At 40.2% G+C, this 22,725-nt stretch overlaps 1 protein-coding gene across 6 annotated transcripts in view; it reads left to right on the top strand.

Annotated features, from left to right (window-relative positions):
• CSTPP1 (centriolar satellite-associated tubulin polyglutamylase complex regulator 1) overlaps positions 1 to 22,725 on the top strand; it is a 167,191-nt gene that overhangs the window by 49,728 nt on the left and 94,738 nt on the right. For all 6 annotated transcript variants that reach the window (XM_088145691.1, XM_088145696.1, XM_088145695.1 and 3 more), the window contains one exon: positions 9,375 to 9,505. In XM_088145691.1, the coding sequence (XP_088001817.1) occupies positions 9,375 to 9,505 (131 nt within the window). The remainder of the gene's footprint in view (positions 1 to 9,374; positions 9,506 to 22,725) is intronic.

Raw genomic sequence — 22,725 nt, 5'->3', positions numbered from 1 at the left:
CACTATATATCCTCCACTGGGGAGAGAAATTCCACTAGATTTCACTGAAGTGGGGGTAGCCACTGAAAAGGCCTACTCCTGGATAGCCACCCACTCCAACTCAGCTTGGGAGGGCACCTGGAGCAACCCTTTAAAGAGGATCTTAGGCTGTAATAACAAAAATAGGGGAAGGGGCATTCCTTCAGATTCTGTGGTCCCAAGCCATGAAGGTTTTTATAAGTTAAAACTAACACCTTGATTTGGGGTCTGGAAAATACAGCAATCTGGTAAAGATGATAAAGAACTGGTATAATGGATTCATACCCATCACCCAGTTCCAGTCAGTATTCTTGCCATTGCATTTTGTGCTAACTGAAGTTTGTGGACCATCTACAAGGGCAGCTCCCTGTTTAATGCATTATGGTATTCTAAATGAGAAGTTACCAGGACATCTATTACCATTGCAGGGCTATCCATATCTAAGCTGGAGCACCAGGATAAACTGGTGATAGATGCTTCATACCACTGAGGTCACTTATGCCTGTAATGTTAAAGGTGGATCCAGAAACATGCCCAAGCCATGAATCTGATATGATGGGGGAGCACAGTCCTACGCAGAGCAGGTTCAACTTCCATCCTCTGTACAGATTTTATTTTTATTTATTTATTTAACAAATGTATATGGCCACCCAATTCACACACAGTGACTCCAGGCTGCTTACAGAATTAAAATCCACAATAGAAAGCCCATCAACCCCCACACCCCTGCAGTAGCTACAATCACAAATCAACCACTTGATCGGCTCCGTATCAACCTGGGGTCCCCAGGCCTGCTGGCAAAACCATGTCTTCAGGGCATTCCGGAAAATATCAAGGTGGGGGCCAGTCTTATCTCTGGGGGAATGATATTCTATAGGGAGGGAGCCACCACAGACCCTTTTTTGTGGTCCCATTAAATGTACTTCCCTCATAGATAGACCCGCAGCATACCCTGCCGGCTCACTTGGATGGGCCGAATAGATGTAACTGGGGAAAGGCAGTCCTTCAAATAATCAGGCCCCAAGCCATGTAGGGCTTTAAAGGTGATAACCAGCACCTTGAATTGGACCCAGAAGCAAATTGGCAACCAATGTAGCTCCCGGAAAAGAGGGGGCACGTGCAAATCTAGAGTTGCGCAGAAGTATGCAGGCCATTGCATTTTGAAGCAATTGAAGCTTCCGGATACTCTTCAAAGGCAGCCCCATGTAGAGCGTGTTACAATAGTCCAAATGGGAGGTGACTAGGGCATGGGTGACTGTAAGAAGGGCACGATGGTCCAAGAATGGGCACAACTGGCGCACAACTCACAGTTGTGCATAGGCGCTCCTGGCCACAACTGCCACTTGCTCCTCGAGCAGTAGTTGCAAGGACTCGAACAAGGAGTCGCAAAGACATGTCTGCATGTCTGTCTTGTCTGGACTGAACTTCATTTTGCTGGCACTCATCCAGTTCATTACCACATCCAGGCTCTGATTCAGCAGTTTTACTGCCTCACCTGAATCTGATGAAAAGGAGAGAGAGAGCTAGGTGTCATCAACATGCTGATCACATTTTAGTCTAAATCTTAGGATGATCTCATTCAGCAGTTCCAAGTAGATTAAAAAAAAAAAAAAAAAGGATAAAATGGAATCTTTCATAACTCCACAGAGTAAATGCCATGTGTTTGAGCAGAAATTCCCCAGTATCACCATAATGGTGACTGCCATCCAGGTTTGAACAGAACCCCACTTTGAGGATGTTCCACCCATACCTAGCTGGGACTACCTCTCCAAAAGGCTACAATCATAAGTACAATAAGTTCCTGGTTTAAATGTGTTATTCTCTCACTTTTGGAATGCACAAGTTCCTGTCTGAAGTTCATCTTTCTGGGCTTTCTCACTGGATTAATTTTAAAACCATACTGATCAAGCTACCATGCTTCAGCTGGTTCTTGTATAGAGCAAATCATGTTATGCTAAAGGTGCATCATCCAGATAAGGCAGATCATGATCCTAGAAACCAAAACTCTCTTGGCCACATTTCTATTTCAGGTTCAATGGTAATACTGTTTTTATTTTCAAGCCTTGCCCATGGATTGGGCAAGATGAATGAGAATTCCACTTGAAGCCACAGATTCTAAAGAGGGAATATCATCTAGGGTATCTTGGATGTTGTCACGTCTTTTGTACAAAATTTCAGTATACTCCTTCCATCTTTGTTTTATCTTCTTCAGTTACTATCTGTCTATTGATATCCCTCCATATACAAATTTGAGGTTGGAACTTCCTTAGTAGTTCAGAAATTTTTGGAAAATTTTCCTTTTTTCCCCATGTCTCCTTCCATCTTTAACGTCTTTACAAATGTTGTAATACTGCTTCTTGTCTCTTCTAACACCGCTCTGAACTTCTTTGATAAATTGCCTCCTGTGATTTTTGCCTTTCTTGGCTTTGGCTGTATCTCCCTCCCCCAGATCTTCAGCTTTATTTTTTCTGCTTAGTCTAGTCACTTGTTTCTTCCTTGAGGAGTCAACACCTCTTCTGAGGACCTGAAAGCTTCTTTCTGGGTTTCTTTTATCTAGAATATATTCTTAATCTCTTTTTCTGATTGTCTCTCTCCATTCTCAATTATTTGGGCTTGCTTACCTACTTGGATCTCTTCGTTGTAGAGAGTTGTTTCCTCTTAGTTGCTGTTCAAGAACTTACTATGTTTGATCCAAAAATTCTTCCTCTGTTATAAGCAGAAATATGGTTGCAATTGTTCCAGTATTCCTTTTAACTCCATGAGTGCTGCAATCGTGTTGCATTTGCTGCATTTATAGGCTTTGTTATTTTCAGAGCTTGTAAGTCACTTCATTGTAAGTCACGATTATACAGATTCATATGTGTATCTTTGCTCATTATGGTTCTTGCAAAACAGATTACAACCAAAGTTGCATTAAAGAATAGCAGAAATTATAAGGTTAGCAATATTGTATGTGCAAGTACAGCTCTAGGCAGGATTTGCTCAGAAGATGAAGATGGGGAATTAATGTACAAGGACAGAGATGTGCAACCCTGTTAAGTGTCAGACCATTCAGGAGTAGCATTTTGTGATGTTCAGCTCAGGTGACTATTTATTAGCACTAGAGATACATAGTGAAAAATTATGTTAAGATGTTGTCAGATAGTAACAGGCAAAGTGGATGGACAATTGTATTTTATTAATCGAATTTTAATGACTGTTTACAAATAGTTGGCAATACCCCAACATTAGCTGGCTTATAAATGAACAACTATTCCATATAAATGTGCCTTAAAATGTGCCTTAAACTCCCAGCCCAGAAGGATGCTGCGGTTGATAATATCAAAGACCACTAAGAGTCTGGCAGGACTAGGATCCTTGTGTGCTCTCAACCATTGCCCTCATTGATGAGTTTTGGAGACCAGTGCAGTTTCTGTTCTATAACTCAGCTTGAATCCTGACTATCAAGGGCCCACATAATCTCTTTGTTCCAGAGCACTGAAATTGTTGCCACATTACTTTCTCTACCTTCCTTTTAAACTGACGCAGACAGCAACCATGGCAATTACAAGTCTGAGACCTTTTATTGATGTGTTGTAAAACTTAAAGCAGAGATAGGGGGTGGCTATTTAGCCAGAGAGCAAAGAATTTAAGAGAGGTTTCTTTGCCTTGTAATTATGCCTAGTGCTGCAAGCTGGTAGCCAATAAAGTTCAGAAACAGGAATACCAAAAATAGTTTAAGACAGTCAAGCACCAGAGAGTTCCACAAAAGCCAGTCCTAAAGTCAGGCTCTGTTCACAGGAGAATGAGCAGGAAGTACCTGGAGCACATTCCTATATAGCCAGAGTTCCTGGCTATGCTTAATTAGAGGAGTTAATGCCCCTTCCTCTTGAGCTGTGCTGACCTTTACTGCTTTGCTCTCTTTAGCTGGTGGCATGAATTAGGGCTTAACACTCTCCTAGGGTCAGGCTCTGACTCCTTGCTATTGAAATCAGTGGTCATCTGTGGTGAGTTACTCACTAGTGTCTGACATCCTGTTGCCTATTGAACGGTAGGCTGAGAGTCTGTGAGGTTCTCCTCTTCTGTCTCCAAATCTGTGGAATCAGAGGAGTCCATAACAGTTTCTCCAAAAAGAAAGATGCATATAGAATGATAGTTGTCCAATATTGTTGGATCCAAGGCAGGCGCCTTGAGGAGGGAGCAGACCAGCATCTCTCTCAAGGCAACTGGAATGCTTCCCTTTTGCAATGAGATGCTGACTGCAGCCCAAACAGAACTCATAGTTTCCTCCCATGCCACTTTAACTAGACAGGATGGCCGGTCATGTTCACAAATTGTCATGCTCACCTCTTTAGAGGACTCTGTCCACTTCTTAACAATCCATAGACTCAAAAACTTTCCAGGTAACATTGCAAGATGTAATTTGTATCACTTCATTGGATCCCACTCATCCAGCTTCCAACTCAGAGTGAATTTTATGATTTTATTTACAAAATGACTGGACACATTTTCACACACTGCACTTGGTAATTCAAGTCCAAAGATGATATTTTCTTTGCTGTTATTTTATTTTGTAATGTGAGTTCAAATCAAGAAAATGTTTGGAAAATTGCTGAGAGAAATCAACTTATTTAATTAATTATTCTTAAAACATTATACGCTCTCAATATAAAACAGATCAAGAAAATCCTAAATTAGCCATTTGTTACTATGAACTATCTATGGAGAAGATCTTTCCCTGCCCCCAATATTTTAATTAACTTTTTTCCCAAAAGACTCCCTAAGCTGCTGACCTAGGGGAATGTTTTCACTGTCTATCTGCTGGATTTGAAACATTTGTTAAGCTTAAAAAAAGAGATGGGGACATGCACAGATCAATGCCCTTTTATGGGAGGGACTTGTTATTCCTTTGTTTTCATTTTTTAAAATCTATGTTAATACTCCTGTTTTCATGTTGAGCATTAATTACCTCCTAGAGGGGCAATTTCATATATTTATGAAACTTGGAAGATCCTGAAGAGAAACAGTTCCAACAACTTAACCACTACAAGTTGTTGGAACTGTTCATTGGCTCTCCTTTGTCAGAACTTCTGAATAATTCAGCACAAAGCAGATATTCTTTACAGAGGTAGAAAATGTGCATTCAAGAAGAGATCATATCATAAGCAAAATAAAACAAAAATAGCACAGCACAATATAGCTGAAACTTAACCTTAGGTGTAAAATGCCATCTTAGAACAAATTAATTAATTAAATGAGTTTTATGGAAGTGTATTTATTCATTTTCACTCAGTCCTTTGTTCTTTCACACAAGAGAAGAAACAAATTTTCTTGTTCCAAAGGATTTGAGTATTATCTACATTACTATTTATTTATTTAGCAAATTTATATAGCTGCCCATCTCATAAAATGTGACTCTGGGCAGCATACAATGCATAAAAACAATAAAACCCATAAAACACTCGAACAAATTTTAAAAAACTAGAAAAACATAAAGCATAAAAACTCAAGATAGCGAGAGAACAACCATCACTTGACATTACACAATCACCTTGCCGGCTCACCATGGGAACCCCCAGGGTTGATGGAAGAACCACGCTTTGAGGGCTTTCTGGAAGGCAAGGTGGGATGGGGCTAATCTCACCTCAGGGGGAATGATGTTCCAGAAGTGAGGACCACAGCAGAAAAGGCATTCTGTCTGGGTCCCGCCATATGGAACTCCTTAATAGGCAGGACCCGCAGCATACCCCTCCTGCTTGACCTGATGGGATATGCAGGGCTTTAAAGGTCAAAACCAGCATCTTGAATTGAACCCAGACGCAAACTGGCAGCCAATGCAGCTCGCAGAACAGAGGTATAACATGTGCCATCCTAGGGGTGCACATAACTGTCCACGCAGCTGCATTCTGCAACAGCTGAAGCTTCCAGATATTCTTCAAGGGCAGACCCATGTAGAATGTGTTATAGTAATCCATTCTAGAAGTGACCAGGGCATGAGTAACTGTTAGCAGAGCCTCATGGTCCAGGAAAGGGCAGAAGTTGTGCAAAGCCCTCTTAGCCACAACTGGCACCTGTTCATCGAGCAGGAGTTGTGAGTCTAGAAGGTTGTACACAAGGTCTGTCTGGGGTGGTGGCACCCCATCCAACACCAAAGATAGTAAAGACCTGGATCCAGAAGGCCCCAAAACCCAGAGCCACTCAGTCCTGCCAAGGTTCAGTTGAAGCCTGTTTCCCATCCAGACCTCCATAGCCTCGAGGCACCAGGACAGGACATAACAGCATTGCTTAGTTCACTAGGGATGGAGATATATGGCTGGGTATCATCAGCATACTGAAGATACTTCACCCCATGGCAATGAATGATCTCACCCAGCAGCTTCATGTAGATGTTAAATAGGAGTGGAGAGAGTACTGAGCCCTGCAGAACCCCATATAGTAAGGGTCGAGGACGAGACCTCTCACTCCCAATCAACACTGACTGGTACCAGCCCTGCAGAAAGGAAGTGAAGCAGCACAATACTGTGCCTCCCACTCCCAACCCATGCAGCTGATCCAGAAAGATACCATGGTCGATGATATTGAAAGCCACTGAGAGGTCAAGAAGAGCAAGTACAGGTGTACAGCCCCTGGCCCGCTGCTGTCACAGATCATCCAAAAGCACAACCAATGCCATCTCCATTCCTATGTGCCCAGCCCTGAATCCTGACTGAAAGGGGTCAAGATAATCCGCTTCATCCAGAGCCCGCTGAAGCTGCTGCACAACCACCTACTCCACAATCTTCCCTAAAAAAGGGAAGTTAGAGGCAGCCTTAACTAGCCAGGAGGGACATGGATCTAAGGAGCAGCTGGCTGAGCTCATAGTCATTAGGACCCTGTCCACTTCCTCAGGTCCAACAGGATCAAATCATTCCCAGATAATAGGGCAAGAATGTGCCCCAGGCACCTCTGGTGGACCTGAATCAAAGCTGGAGTCCAGCTTAGAATGAATCTGAATGATTTTGTCTGACAGATGCTCTGCAAATTCCTCTGCATGGCTTTGCAGGTGAATCTCCAAGTCCTCCTTTCCCAGGAGGGCTTGTGTCACCCTAAACAAGGCTGCTGGATGGTTATCTGCAGACACAATAAGGGTGAAGTATTGACACTTCACCACCCTTACTGCCACAGGGTAGGCCTTAATAGCGGCTCTCACCTGTGTTTAATCAAGTTTATCCTGTGTTGAACTCCAGAGGCACTCTTGATCTCTCTTCTGTTTCTTTTCCCTAAGTTCTTCTGTAAACCACGGAGAGCAACAGGATCCACAAGAGAGGAGAGGTCACATGGGCACGATCTGATCCAAAGCCTCGGCCACTCTCTCATTCCAAGTGACAGCCAAGGAGTCAGCCAGACTGTGAGGCAGATCATCAGGAATAACCCCCAGTTCCCTCTGAAACCCATCTAGGTCCATCAGTCCCTGGGGGTGGATCAATCTAATAGATCTATATAATATGGCAAATGCTTTTTTTGAGGAAATAGTACAAAAGAGAAATTTCCACTTCAGACATAGTTTGTGATATCATTAACTGGGTGTTAGTGTGGAGGTGGGTAGCCTTTTGGTAGCTGTCATTCATGTAGATCAAGAAGAGATGTCAGAGCTCAAATCACATACACTGATCTATATAATTTTTCTTCCATCCATTCATTGCTGCCTTACACTAAATCGTTTTTTGTGTCTGTTTCTGGTACCATTATAGTTTTTGCAGGGATTTAATTCTTTTATTTAGTTGGTAGAAGATTGGTAGATGGTTCATTTAGTTGGTAGATGATATGCACTAAGAACTGGACAGTGGAAGTTTGCTCTTGTTGGTACCTGGAGGTACCATTATTTAGTAGTTAATGTTCTTCATAGATGGTAATTTCAGGAGGTGCTAGTAGGGAGCTTCTGTTCAATGTGGTAAACATTGACATGTGATATCCCACAGAATTTTGTTTGGTCCCCATACTGCTTAAGAAACATGTCTTTGTCTATAGGTAGTATAGACCTATAGGTAGTATCAGGTAGTATATAGCTTGTCTATAAAGCATAATGACCAGATTTTGATAATAATAAGAATTCATTTGTGTTGTTTCCTAACTTTGGGGTTATGCTGTTTGCAAGATTATATTCTCCACCATGAACTTGCATAAGTTTCAAGATCCTTTAACAGGACTATTGAGCAAATGATTGCTGAACTCACAAACATCAGAAAGTTTCAAAAGGTCTCAGCAAACACAATGGGATTTTAACACATTATAATTGTTAATTAATAAGGTACTTCTAGTATGTCTCACATATAACCTGTATCTGCATAACCAACCTGTCTTTCATTCCCCCCCCCACGCCTGATGCAGTTTAAATCTTACATCATGCTAGCCACTCTGTTCATCCAATGAAGTGAGCTACAGCTCACAAAAGCTTATGCCTTTTAATAATATTTGTTTGTCAGAAAAGGTGCTACCTAATTTCTTCTGAAAGTCTTTAGAAGAAGTCATTTTGTTTGTCTCATCACAGAAATGAGAAGGAAAGCTATCTCAGTGGCTAATCCCAAGTTTGGGAGTTTCCTGCCAATGGAAACTAGGCTAGCTTTGCATTTGATACCCTTTCATTAGAAAGCAAAACCAGGCTTATTCAGACAGGTTTTTAGTTTACAGGAAAATAGTTTGCTGAACTAATTGATTTGTTTAGTGTCTTACTTGTACATTTCTACTTTATCATTAGCTGATTTGTTTTTTATAATACAGTAAGTGGAAAGGCAGTATTCAAATCTGTAAAGAAAATACACTTGCTGTTTACTTTGGCACCTGAAAACTAACCTTCATTCCCTGCCCTGGGTGCCTTACTGCCTTTTCTTATCTCAGAAACTTTCTCATGTGATAAAAGACTTTCCAGTTAGCAGCTCATTATCTTAATTAGTAAATATACCTAGATTGAGCCAAACACCCCGCATTTCTGTTGAACAGAATGACAGGTGTATATTTAATATTTGTTGGAATCTACAACTTGTATTTTATGTAAGTGAACCACCCTATAACTAGAAATAGTAAATGCAATTTCAGAAATGGCTGTTGCCTACCAAGCCTGTCTTGTAAAGGAACAACAATATTTCTTAATTATTTTCTTGTTTCTTAAGTATTTGTAATCTTTATGACAACTTTAGCTGAATCTGGAGGATCTGCAGGTTGTTGATATATAAGCAGCTGAATGTTAACAGTGAGTCAGCATTGAGATTTATTTATTTATTATTATTTTTCAAAATGTATAGATCTGTAGGTGTTATGTATATTTTCCTGAGTATATGATGTTTTAGTGGCTTTCCTGATGCTACACCTGACCGTGGTACTTTAATTTTCTTTCTTTATAGCTTTAATAGTGTGCGTCAAGGAACTCATATTTTGTTTCGAGAGTTCAACTTTGTCCAAGCTACACCCCATAACAGGGCATCCTTTCTAAGGACTTTCTGGCGATGCTTCAGGACAGTGGGGAAAAATGGAGGTGAGTCTTTAAAAGTTTTTCTCAATCTTTAAGCCAAATATATGACAAGATAACTTTTTGTCTAGGATTTTTGAATCAGTGACTAAATCTGCCAATTTCTGCACTTAGTTTTAAATATCCTTTTATATTCTTTTTCTAGTCTGTGTTTTTCCTATGAGCTTGTACAGGCTATGGTTAACGTAAAAAGATTAGTAGTGGAATTTTTAAATATATGTTTGCAGAACAAATCCTATCTCATGGTAGGGAAAATTAAATTTAGATATGAGGTATGGTTTGATTACATAAATTAAAACCAGTCTGAAAATGTGTTAGGGAATTTATGAAAACAGTATTCAATAAAAAAAAATTGCCAGTAAATAGTACGGCTGGGTTGTGATCCTATGGTCTTGGGGACATCATCCCAAAATCTATCAATTTTTTAAAATATCTCTCACTGTAACAGTGGAAAGAGAGGGATGATTTTGTAAGTCTGTAGAAACGTCCATAGCTTGTGCCTTTCTTAAATAATAAAATACTTAAATCATAAAAATGAGGTATTTGGGTGAGCATTTTAGGTAGACAAGGAACTGTATTCACCCAACATATGCCCTTGAACTGATGAAATATTATGTCAGCCCTGAGCCTTCTACAATTTACTTCCTTTTCTTAAAAAAAAAAAGGAAAGGGAAGGGAAGGGAACTCCCAGAAAGAGAAAGACTTCTCTGCCTTAGACATGTGCAGCAGAGCATCAGAAAAAATAACTCTTCTCCATTGGATTCCTCCTGAATTCCTCCATAAGAAGAGATGTACAAATTTAACTGTTGACCATTCCAGCTCTTACAAAGTGTTCATTATTATAAGTTCTCTTCCTGAAATTTTTAGCATATCATGTTATGGTGACCATTATCTTGATTATCGTTACATGGCTTGAAACATCCAAGGCTGTTGTACCATAGTACATGGAGGAATCTCATTGAATGCTTATTGAATGAGGCCGCTGAAACCACACCAACTTTTTAAGACAATTTAGTAGAACTTCATAAATGTTCCATAGTGAGACATATACATGAAGTTAAAAAAAAACCTGAAAAAGTCTGGCAAGTCTAGAAAGAAAAGGTAAAGATTCACAAATATGAATTATTATGATTATGATTATTTATTTTACAATTCACAAAAAAATCCTGTTTTCATAAAGCAAAAATCTAAATGGAAAACATGCTCTCCCTTTTTTTTTCCCTATCTAGTTCACCTAACCTAGTTGTTACAAACCTGTTGTCTTTATCCAGGCAATTGTAATTGTTTAACCATTAGTCATATGTTTTAATTGGTTTGCTTGAATTACTATGTCTCCATTATTTATAAAAGAGTAAGCACATTTATATAGAAGGATACTTTGGCCGTTAAAATTTAGTTTAATTTAGGGTAGTTTCAGAGCTCAGGCATTGGTTTATTTTTTTTTTTACCATCTGAAAATTTGGGTTTGGAGTTTTCTTCCTGGTTTGGGGTGTTAGTGATTTAGCATATAATGAATGGAATGATTATGATAGATGTCCTGTGGTATATCATAAAAGGCAGTCACAGAAAACATTAGCTTCAGTAAGATAATATAAATCTGCAGCCTGAAATCCTCAAATTATTTCATTGCAGTAAAGGGTATGTTAGCCAAGAAACTGAACTGAAAGAAACTGTAAACAATTTCCATGACCTGTAAGGTTTATCTCTATTAGTACAGACACAGCCAGAAGTATTAATACCCCTCTACTTTTCTCAAAGAATCCCAATTTGCCATGCAGTAAGTTGAAACTGACCAAATAAATGGCATCCACCATTCTTTATTCCATAGTCCATAGAGCACTTTGCTTTTAATATATGACTGAACATATTCTTGTAAATAATAAAACAAATGAAAATGGCATGGACATAAATATTGGTACCCCTTAGAAATTAAAAGACATTATTGGATTATAGTGATCTCTCAAACAGGCTATTTACTTTAATAATTATCACTGGTGTCTTCAGTCTCATAATCAGTCACTCATCCTATTTGAATGGAGAAAAGTACATTTTGGGTCATTGTGCGCAGCACAGTGAACACAGAAAAGAGAAAGAAAAGCAGAGAGTTGTCTGAGGAAGAAAGGAAGAAGGTAATAATCAAGCATGGTAAAGGTAAAGGCTACAAAACTATATCCAGAGAGCTTCAGGTTTCTGTGACCAAGGTTGTTAATATTATCAAGAAGTTTAAGGTCCATGGGACTGTAGCCAACCTCCCTGAATGTGACCACAAGAGGAAAATTGATGCCAGATTGAACAGAAGGATAGCTTGAATGGTGGAGAAAGAATCAAGGAAAAGTTCAAAACAGTTCCTGGCTGACCTCCAAGATCAAAGTACAACAATATCAAGTCACACCATCTGTTGCTGTCTGACTGAAAGTGGCCTCCATGGTAGAAGACCCAAGAGAACCCCACTTCTGAAAGACAGATACAAAAAAGTCACACTGGAGTTTGCTAAAATACATGTTGACAAGCCACAGTTCTTCTGGGAGAATATCCTTTGGACAGATGAAATAAAGTTAGAGCTTTTTGGTAAGTCACAGCAGCACAGAAGAAAAAAGGATGCTTTTAAAGAAAAGAACACCATCCCTCCTGTGAAACATGGAGGAGGCTCCATGATGTCATGGGTTGCTTTGCTGCCTGCAGCATTGGCTACCTTGAATCTGTGCAGGGCACAATGAAATCATAAAATGTATCAAGGCATTCTGGAGTGAAACATAATGGCCAGTGTTAGAAAGCTGTCTCAGTTGCAGGATAATGACCCAAAACATATATATAAGACGACTCAGGAATTGTGAAAAGCAAACTTTGGACTGTTCGGAAGTGACCTGCTATGAGTTCTGGTCTGAATCCAATAGAACTTTGATGGAAAGAGCTGAAACTCACAGTTGGGAGAAGGAACCCATCAAACCTAAGATAACTGGAGCAGTGGGACAAATTGCCAGTTGAGAAGTGAAGAAGTCTTATTCAGAGCTACAGAAAGCACTTCATTGCAGTTATTGCCTCAAAAAGGGTTATGCTACAAAATATTAGGTTAGGGGTACCAATAATTATGTCCATGGCATTTTCATTTGTTTTATTATTTACAAGAATATGTTGTACATCATACATCAAAAGCCAGGTGTCTGCTCTATGGACTATGGAATAAAGAATGGTGGATGCCATTTACTTGTGTCAGTTTCAACTTTTTTCATGGCAAATTGGGATTCTTTGGGAAAAAGCAGAGGGGTACCAATACTTTTGGCCATGTCTGTATGCATGATCCAAAAGCATTGAGGATTCTGTTAGTAATCTGCAAGAGACAGACATACTTGGAATGTTGAAAAACTGTTCAGATCTTACAGTTTTAGTGATTACCTTGGGTCACATTATGTTGCTTCTGAATTGAATTTGCAGGAAATACATAATGTTCTATTTTCCTGGAAAAATCTAGAACAGTTTTTCTTAACCCAGTGCATTCCAGATGTATTGGATCAGTTCCCATAAATCATAAACCAGTACTGTTCATGTTACTTGGAGGATTATGGAAGTTAATTTTGATATATCTGGAGGGCACCAAACTGGAGAAAGCTACTGTATATAATGGAGTATGAGTGGGAAATGAATTTTTCCCCTTGCAGAGCATAGTTTGAATAGAATAGAAATCTTTATTGTCATTGTACAACTTGTACAATGAAATTAATGCCACCCCAGTGCAGCTTTAAATATATAAAAACCATAAAACACATAACACACATAAAACACATATAACACAACCTTCACATTCCATATTGCACAACCCCTGATGCTGCATTAATACTGCACTATACAATAGAATTCAGTATAGTTGCAGCTCTAAGATAGAAGCTATTCTTCAGCCTATTGGTCCTTGTTTTCATTATCCTGTACCGTCTGCCAGATGGTAATAGTTCAAAAAAAGAATGTCCTGGGTGGGATGGATCCTTAAGAATATTTTGAGCCTTCTTAAGGCAGCGGGAACTATAAAGTTCTTCCAAAGAGGGGAGAGGGCAACCAATGATCCTCTGGGCAGTGGTGGTAACCCTCTGGAGCGCTTTCCTATCTGCCACTGTGCAGTTAGCAAACCATACACAGGTGCAGTAAGTTAAAATGCTCTCAGTGGTACAGCGGTAGAAGGTCACCAGCAGTTTTTCATTCAGTTGGTGTTTCCTGAGAAGTCTCAGGTAGAATAATCTCTGCTGGGCCCTCTTAACCAAGGCTGCAATATGAGCGCCCCAGGTCAAGTCCTCCTTTATAATAACACCCAGAAACTTAAAACTGGCCACCCGCTCCACTCGGTTTCCATTGATAACCAGGGGCTGGACATCTAATCTATTCCTCCTATAGTCCACTATAAGCTCCTTGGTCTTATTGATATTAAGAGCCAAATTATTGTCTCCGCACCATGAAAGCAGCCGGTCCACCTCATCCCGGTAGGCAGACTCATCTCCTTTGGAGATAAGCCCCACCACTTTTTTCCCCTTGCAGAGCATAGTTTGAATAGTATGTGTACACTTAATTTCTTGTTTAAAAAATCTCTTGGCAAAGTCTGATGTCACAATTGAGCATGCCTAAGAAATGAAAAAGTATGTTTCTTTTAATCTTATAATTTTTGTTGTACATTTTGTCATACAGTGATACTACAGTTTTGTTTTTACCTTTTGTCTACCATTCTTGGCTCTTCTAAGAGAAACAGTAACATTTAAATAAACTATTATGAAAAATAATGTAATGGTTGCCCATCAGTCATGTAGAAAAATTGTTCCTATTGAGACAATGGAGTGTGTGTTTGTGTGTGCATGTGTATGGTTATAGATGTTCATCAACCTGTCACTAAGCGATCTGGCTCCTATCAGCAGGAGGATTCAACATAATACTAGGTCTTTTGGGAAGCATTTTTTTTAATCTATTGCAATATACATACAGTATATCTGGGAAACCACCATCACTTGACCTGCTACACTGCCTGACCATGGTAGGATTTTTTATTGCAAGGGATGAGCAAAGAGCACCAGGAGTGTATGCCAAGAGTATATAATCCCAACAGGGTCATCCCAACTGCCCAGCTAAAGCAAGCAAGCACTTATATTAGGCAGAAGTGATATAGCAAGTGCTGCAGCCAGATCATATCAGTGACAATGGCAAAGGCATCATTTCATAAACCACTCTTTTATTTAAAAAAAAAAATTAGGTATTTTACATGAAAATCACATGGACAGAAAATATAAGGTGGTTGACAACATAGTGCCAAATGATGGGCTTGCAGGTTGGATGGCACTCAGTATTCTACCGAGAACAGTTGAGGATCTTTTGATGTTTATGATGTGGCTAGATTAAAGACTTCAGGACATCTAGGTGGTGGTGGTGGTGTGCAGGAAAAAGAAAATCCAAAGCTGCAAAGACAGAATTACAGAGGAAACATGTAGCGTAAGTTGCATGAGCATGAAAAAGCTCATCACAGTAAAAATGAAACAAATTGTCTACACATTGACATTCTAGGGATCAGTGAATTGAGATGGACTGGGTTCAGATACTTTCAGTCAGAAGATCACAATGTTTACTACTCAGGACATGAAAAACAAAAAAGGAAGGGCATTGTTTTCTAGTTTGGCAGGCTATAGCAACAAATATAATTGGCTACAATGCAGCCAATGAATGAATTAATTAGACTTCATGAACAACCCTTTAATATGACAATTATCCAAGTTTATGCTCCATCCACTGATGCAGAAGAAGAGAAGGGTGGTCGGTTTTATGATCAGGCTCAATTTGAAATTGATGCAAGCAGGATGTGTTGCTTATAGTGGGAGTCTGGAATGTCACAGTTGGAAATATGAAGGAGGAAAATGTAGTTGGACTGTATGACCTAGGAAATCAAAATGAAGCAGGAGACTGAATTATCAATTTCTGCTACTCCAATGATATCTTCACTGCTAAAACAGTCTTTGAACAATCAAAACAACACCTATATATGTGGACATCACCAGACAAAGTACACAGAAATCAAATTGACTATGTTATTGGTAGAAGGAGATAGAAGAGCTCAGTTATAACAGCAAAGATATGGAACAGATCACAAATTGCTCATGTGGAAGTTTGCAGTTAAGCTAAAGCAGAAGAAGAAAGCCAACAATTTCCAATATATGATCATGTGCTTATGCCCACCATTTTCAAAGGGTACATTAGGGATCACTTTCAGGAATGGAAAATGATCTCATTGGATATAGAACCAGAGGAACTATGGAATGAATCTGAAGGAATTGTTAAGCATGAACATGAAAAGAGACTGTCAAAGATCAAGGAACAGAAGAAAGCAAACTGGATATCAGAACAAACTGTGGGGATTGGCAAGAAGGGAGGAGAAGCCAAAACCAAGAAAGACAAAGATCTCAGGAAGGAACTTAACAAAGAGTTTCAGAGAGCTGTTAGAAGAGACAAGAATCGGAATTACAACAACATCTGTAAAGACATAGAAGATGGAAACAGACATGGAAAAACAAGGAAAATCTTCCAAAAGATCTCTGAACTCAGAAAGAGCTTCCAACCTCAAACTGGTATGCTAAAGGACACCAATGGAGAGATAGTAACTGATTCCAAGAAGATTAAACAAACATGGAAGGAATATACTGAAATTCTGTACAGTAGACATGACAACATCCAGTGTAACTTAGAAGATATTCCATATTTATAAGAACCTGTAATATTAGAAGATGATCAGCAACTCCAATCAGCACTCCAGTTACCAAATCAGAAGGCTACAGTAGGACAGTAGGAATATCTATGGAAATATGGCAAGCAACAGAAGAATCAGGAAAGGTTCTAATCAAGCTATTGCAGCAAATCTGGAGAAAGACACAGTGGCCAACAGAGTGGAAGAGGTCGCTATACCAACACCAAAGAAAAGAGTCTTAACAGAGTATACAAAGTATTGAACCATGTCCTTAATTTCACATGTCAGCAAAATAATGCTTAGGATCATTCAGCATAGTTTAGAGCCCTGCGTGGAAAGTGGATGCCAGTTGTTCATGCCTTTAGAAAAGGCCAGGAAACACAAAAATTATTGCAGAAGCATGCAAGATAATTGAGAAGACCAAAGAATATCCAAAGAACCAGCATGTGCTTCATTCATTATTGAAAGGCCACAACGTCAAGCTGTAGAATGTGCTTAGAAAAATGGGAATCCCAGAACCTTTCACTGTCCTCATACAAAACCTATACGCAGGTTAGTAAGCCAGAGTATGGACAGAGTATGGCAAAACTGACTGGCTCCATATTGGCAAAGGAGTGACACAAGGTTGCATTCTCTCTCCTTATTTATTCAACCTATATGCAGAATATTGAGGGAAGCTGGACTGGAAGAAGATATGCGTGGAGGAAGAAATATCAATAATCCTTGCTATGCTAATAACACTACCCTGATTGCTGAAAATGCAAAGCAAGCTCTAGTAATGAAAGTCAAGGAGCACAGTGGAAAAATGGGTTTTAGCTTAAATATGAAGAACAATAACAACAGGTACAGCAACCAGCCTTAGAAATGACAATGAATATATTGAAGTGCTGGTTAGCTTTTGCCTTTTAGAATGAACTATCATGAAAGGAGCCAGCTGTCAAGAAAGACGCCACACACTAGTACTTAGTAGGACAGCAGTGAAGGCCTTGGAGATGCCAATAAATGTATATACCTACAGAAGTCAGAATCATACAGGCAGTGTTTTCCCTTGTGACCCTCTATGGAAGTGAAAGTTGGCCTTGAAGAAGCAGTACAGAGAGTACTGACACTTTTGAACTTTGATGTTGGAGAGGACTCCTGAGAATAATACAAGTAGCCAAGAAAACAAATACATGGATCATCAAACAAATCAATCCACAGTTCTCACTCACACAAGCGACCAGACTCAAATTATCATACTATAGACACGTTGTGCAAAGACCTCCCTGTCCTGAGACATCTGTAATACTGGGAAAGGTGGAAGGGAAAAGGGAAAACAGGACAACCAGCACTAAAGTGAATTCAGTTACAGTGGTAAAGGATGCATCATTGGAAGACCTTAAGGGGGACAGATTATCAGGGAGAAAATCTATTTATGTGGTTGCTAAGAGTCAAAACCAACTTGTGGCACATAATCACACAATCATATCTTGAATATCATGACTATGGGAATTTTGCTTGAAAATCTAAGAAAAGGGGTGGTAATAAAATTCCAAGAGTATACAAAAACCTAAGTTTCTGTATAGAATATTTTCCATTTTTAGGAATTCATACAGTTCTGATTTCTCTTACAGTGTGTGTGCTTCCTTTATTAGAAAAGTTGCCAGAGGCTTTAATTAATAAAGTATTTATCAAAACCAATGGCAACTCTTGTAATAAGGATAGGCTATATTTATCTGAAAGAAGGTTAATCCTGAATTTAAGTTGATCCCTCTGAAGAAGAAAAGAGGGAGGGAGGGAGGGATATATACGCACACACACATACACAGAGGGAGAGAGAGGTTTATTGAATCGCTATCTCCCCCACTTTGATTGTCAACTTTGCTTAACCCATTCTGAAAATTTCACTCCCCTTCAAAACATTTGTGTACTTTTCTGTATACAGTATGTATGTGTGTATATACCTGTCAGAAGTCATACCACCCCAAAGAAAAAAGGGCAGGATCAGAACCATATCTATATCAACTAGTAAGTAATATGGATTGCCTGTAATTTAGGATACCCATTAATAAAATTGATTCCTTATCTGCAAATACCAAACATTATACCAAACATTCTCTTTCATGCCAAAACTCATAACTGCACAAACTTCTCTCTTCTTCCTTCCAACAGAAACCACAAAAAGAAAGTGGGAATGAGGATGGAGATGGAGATGAGAGAAGGGAAGAGGTAACTGGAAAGGGAAAAAAGAAAATGAGAGAAGCCCTGTTTAGGCATTGTAGCATCTCCCAGACAACAGCTGCATTTTCAGACTAATTGTCAAAGGCAGCCACTATTTCAGCAGCAATGTCTGCAATATTTGCACCCTCACCCATTTGCTTTTTTTTCAAAAGCAGTTTCTATTGTCAGCAAATGTAACACCCCCTCCCAGCCCAGGCAATTGCCCAGGTGGGGGGAAAAAGTTTATTTTTCTGTTAGGAAAATATGGTACTAAATTAAGAATACCAAACTAGTTCACATGATGTTTCCAAATTTGAAAATACCAATATTTTGATTCTCACGGGAATATGTGGAACATTAATGTTTCCCTCATGGGAATACTGTTATATTGTTTAGTCACTTGAAAAGGAACTATTAATGTAATTTGTTAGATGTTTAAACCAACATATTTCAGAATGATACAACATCCACCTCCTTTTTTTCCAGCTGCTTATATTAGAAAACATTTGGAACACTTCAGAGCCATAGTTTCACAGCAGTTTCAGGATTGATAGACTAGAACAAGATGAATGTTAATTCAGATAAGACTGTGTGATTTAAAGGAAAATCAGATAGTCTTTTAGGATTTGCACACTATAGCTGGGATTGCACACTTCCTGAAGGATCAAGAGCACATTTTGGGAATTTTCCTGTATTCATCTTTGACTGGTGAAGTTCATTTAGCAGAGTTAACCAAGAGGGATTTTGACCATTATACCAGTTGGCTGCAATATCAGGAGAAATCATACTGTGTCTCAATGATTTATTCCCTGATGACACTTAGCATGGATTACTACAGTGCACTTTATATTCAGCTGCTTTTAAAGACAGTTCAGAAACTTTAGTGCAGAATTTACATGGCTATGTGCTAGTGGATGTAAGATGATCCAGTCATGATATTCGTGATTCATATTCATCTCCAATCAGCTGCCTTGACTGCCATAGTGCTTCTAGGTCTGATTTAAAGTGCTGGTTTAAAGTCAAGTCAAGCCTTAAAGAATTTGGGATGGAGCTTTTGGAGTAACATACCCATACTTGAAAGTCATGTCCAAGACCCTTTTTGGTATTTTATCTTGATAATCAGCCAATCAGCCCAAGGGTAGAGCTTTTTCATTGATTACACAACATTTAATGGCACTCATTTCCAGCTGGGATACATCAGGCCCTTTCTTTGCAGTCTTTCCAAAAGGCCCTAAAAGATTACTTACTCTCTTAAGATTTTATGAGAGTGCTTGATAGACAATTTTTTAGTATGTGATTATTCTATATATTATTCCATATAGTTTTATGAGTTTGTTAAGTGCCTTGAAAAAGCTCCCAGGTGTCTTTAATATCTGCATAGATGAAAACTAAGAATGAAACACTAATAAGTGCACAACTTATCTAAAAACACTAAAGTAGGGCATTTTCAAGACCTTCTCTATTTGCCACTTCTATTTGGTAAATTGCTCCTCATTTACCACATATGCGCAAGACAAGCTCTAAAAGTCCTGTTCTTCAGGCTATTAGTGAAAGAAGTTAGCCTGAGGTACAGTGATGAGTGTTTTCGGTAGTCACCGTGTAACTTGCATAACATCCAGTCTGTTTTAAGAAAATCCTTATAACAATCCATGCATAAAGTGCTTTGTTTATGGAAGGGAGGGGAGATTTCTGGTCATCAGGAGGCAAACTTACTATTTTTGGAGAAGCCATTGGGTAATAATGTACAGGGGTGTCTAAAGTAACCTTGAGGTTTTATAAAATGTGGATTGTGACACCACTCCTTATGTGCTTCCATGCAATATTGCAACATAAGTACTGAAGAAACAGTGTTTGTGCTTGGACATGCATTTCATCATTTGCTGTCTTTGCAGAAGTCCATGGTAGTGACATAAGAGGGACTGTGTCACATATGTCCCATCTGCTAAGAGTTCTGTCTGCTAAGGAGTTACATCTAATGGAACCCAGTTGTTTTAACAGGTCTGGGGGGTTACAAGGAAACGGTGGTCTGATGAGGTGTCTCCATTGTTCATAATCTGATGCTCTCTCTTAGCCTTTTCATAATAATATTTTTGTACTTTTTGTATGTTTTTAAAATTGCTTTTTATAATCTGTTTGTACACCACCGAGAGTCACGTCACGTGAGGTGGGCAGCCATATAAATATGTTTGATAGATAAATAAATAAATAAATAAATAAATAAATAAATAAATATGGGCATTGCCAGGAATTTTTAATTCTTTCCTCCATGGGTACTGACAATGTTAACCATATTTTAGGCTTTGTTTTCTGAAATTCTTGTGTTACTGGCTAATTTAGAATTTGCAGTACAACTACCAAAGCAGGAGGACATCAAAGGAAGCACCACGATAGTCATAATCATGTTTATTAAAATTGTCCCCATTAGTTACTTACTGCTCCAGGGGTCCTTCCCCAATCTGCCATGGTGAGCCCTATGAGCTTGAGCAGCAGGGACAGTCTCCAGAATTTGACTCACAAAGGGGTTGCTTTCATTGGGCATGTTTTATAGCCCTTCAACCTCTCTCTCCCCTCCACCCCTTTCCCTTGCAGATGCTTAGTTTAGGCATCTGCAAGGGAAAGTTACGTATTAATGAGGATTAAGTGTCTGGCAGGCACTGGGCACCTGCTATGACAAAAGAGGGAAATAATTATCTAGTTGGGGTTAGAGCAGAAAGTTTGTTATCTCACAACTTTCAAGAGTAAATAGGAAAAGCTAGCTTGTCTAAGCAGCCTCTCTTCCAGGTCAAAATCACAGGATAGGCTTCAACTTCAGTTTCCATGTACAGTGGTACCTCGGGATACGAACGCCTCTACTAACGAACTTTTCGGGTTATGACCAGCTCCGGCCGCAAAAATTTACCTCGATGTGCGAACTCCGCCTCGGGGTATGGTCATTTTTCCGCCCTGACACGTGGTCCGTGGCCATTTTTCCGCCCCTGACACGTGGTCCGCGGCTGTTTTCCTGCCGCGCCGCGCCGCACCGCGCCGCGCCCGGCCTTTCCCCCGCCGCACCGCGCCGTGCCCGGCCTTTCTCCCACCGCACAGCACCCAGCCTTTTTCCCGCAGCGCGGTGCGGCGCCCGGCCGTTCTCCCGCCGCGCCGCGCCTGGCCATTCTCCTACTGTGCTGTGCTGCGCCACACCCGGCCTTTCTCCCGCCGTGCCACGCAGCGCCTGGCCTTTTTCCCACCGCGCTGCGCCCGGCCGTTCTCCCGCCGCGCCACGCAGTGCCCGGCCGTTCTCCCGCCGCGCTGCACCCGGCCTTTCTCCCGCCGCGCCACACAGCGCCCGGCCTTTTTCCCGCCGCGCGGCGCGGCGCCCGGCCGTTCTCCTGCCCCTGACACGTGGTCTGCGGATGCCAGAACGGATTAACGGTAATTACATTGAACCTTATGGGAAAATTTGCTTCGGGGTGCGACCAAATTCGGAGGGCGGAATGGATTAACCAGATTTACATTGAACCCTATGGGGAAATTGTGTCGGGTTACGACCAACTCGGGATACGCCCAGAGTCACGGAACGCATTAAGTTCGTATCCCGAGGTACCACTGTATTCCCTACCTCAAAAGAGCAGGAAACTGCACAACTGATTTTCATCAGGCAGGCAGGGCTCCAAGGCTGGCAGAAAAAGGACTCAAGACCTTAGGTTGCCTATCCTGCTTTAAGGAATTTAATATACAGTGGTACCTCGGGTCACGAACGCTTCTGTTCACGACCAATTCGGGTCACGAACAGCACCGTTCGCAAAATTTTGCTTCCGTTTGCGAACGCCGGATCGGGTGACAAACAGGATCCGCAGCCATTTTCCCTGCCGTGACACATGGTCATAGCTTCCTGTAGGGAGGGGGACTCTCCCTCCAAGCAATAACCGCCTCCCCATCCTCCTTCCTGTCCTTCACGCCAGAAGTTGCGTTGAGCAAGATTAGCGTTCTCTCTCTTCGTACTGTACTTTGTGTCATATTTTTGTGGTTTAAAAAAAAAAACAAATGGTTCAGAACGGATTAACCGTAATTACATCGAATCTTATGGGAAAATTTGATTCAGGTTGCAACCAAAATTGGTTGGCGACCAAATTCGGAGGGGTCAGAACGGATTAACCGTAATTACATTGAACCTTACGGGAAAATTTGATTCGGGTCGTGACCAATTCGGGTCGCGACCAGAGTCACGGAATGAATTAAGTTCGTGAACCGAGGTACCACTGTATAGTGCAATTTGGGCTTATTCTACAGTTATGCTACCTACCACTTTTGGTGGTACTGTACCTTGAAAGACAGCTTGGTAAAT

The sequence above is a fragment of the Python bivittatus genome, unplaced genomic scaffold (assembly GCF_059951505.1).
Source record: "Python bivittatus isolate LINGU-HERP-01145 unplaced genomic scaffold, Pbiv_v1 ctg000480_np1212, whole genome shotgun sequence".
NCBI lineage: Eukaryota > Metazoa > Chordata > Lepidosauria > Squamata > Pythonidae > Python > Python bivittatus.
Note: the sequence above shows the minus strand (reverse complement) of the source record. Positions and strands in the feature narration are given on the sequence as shown.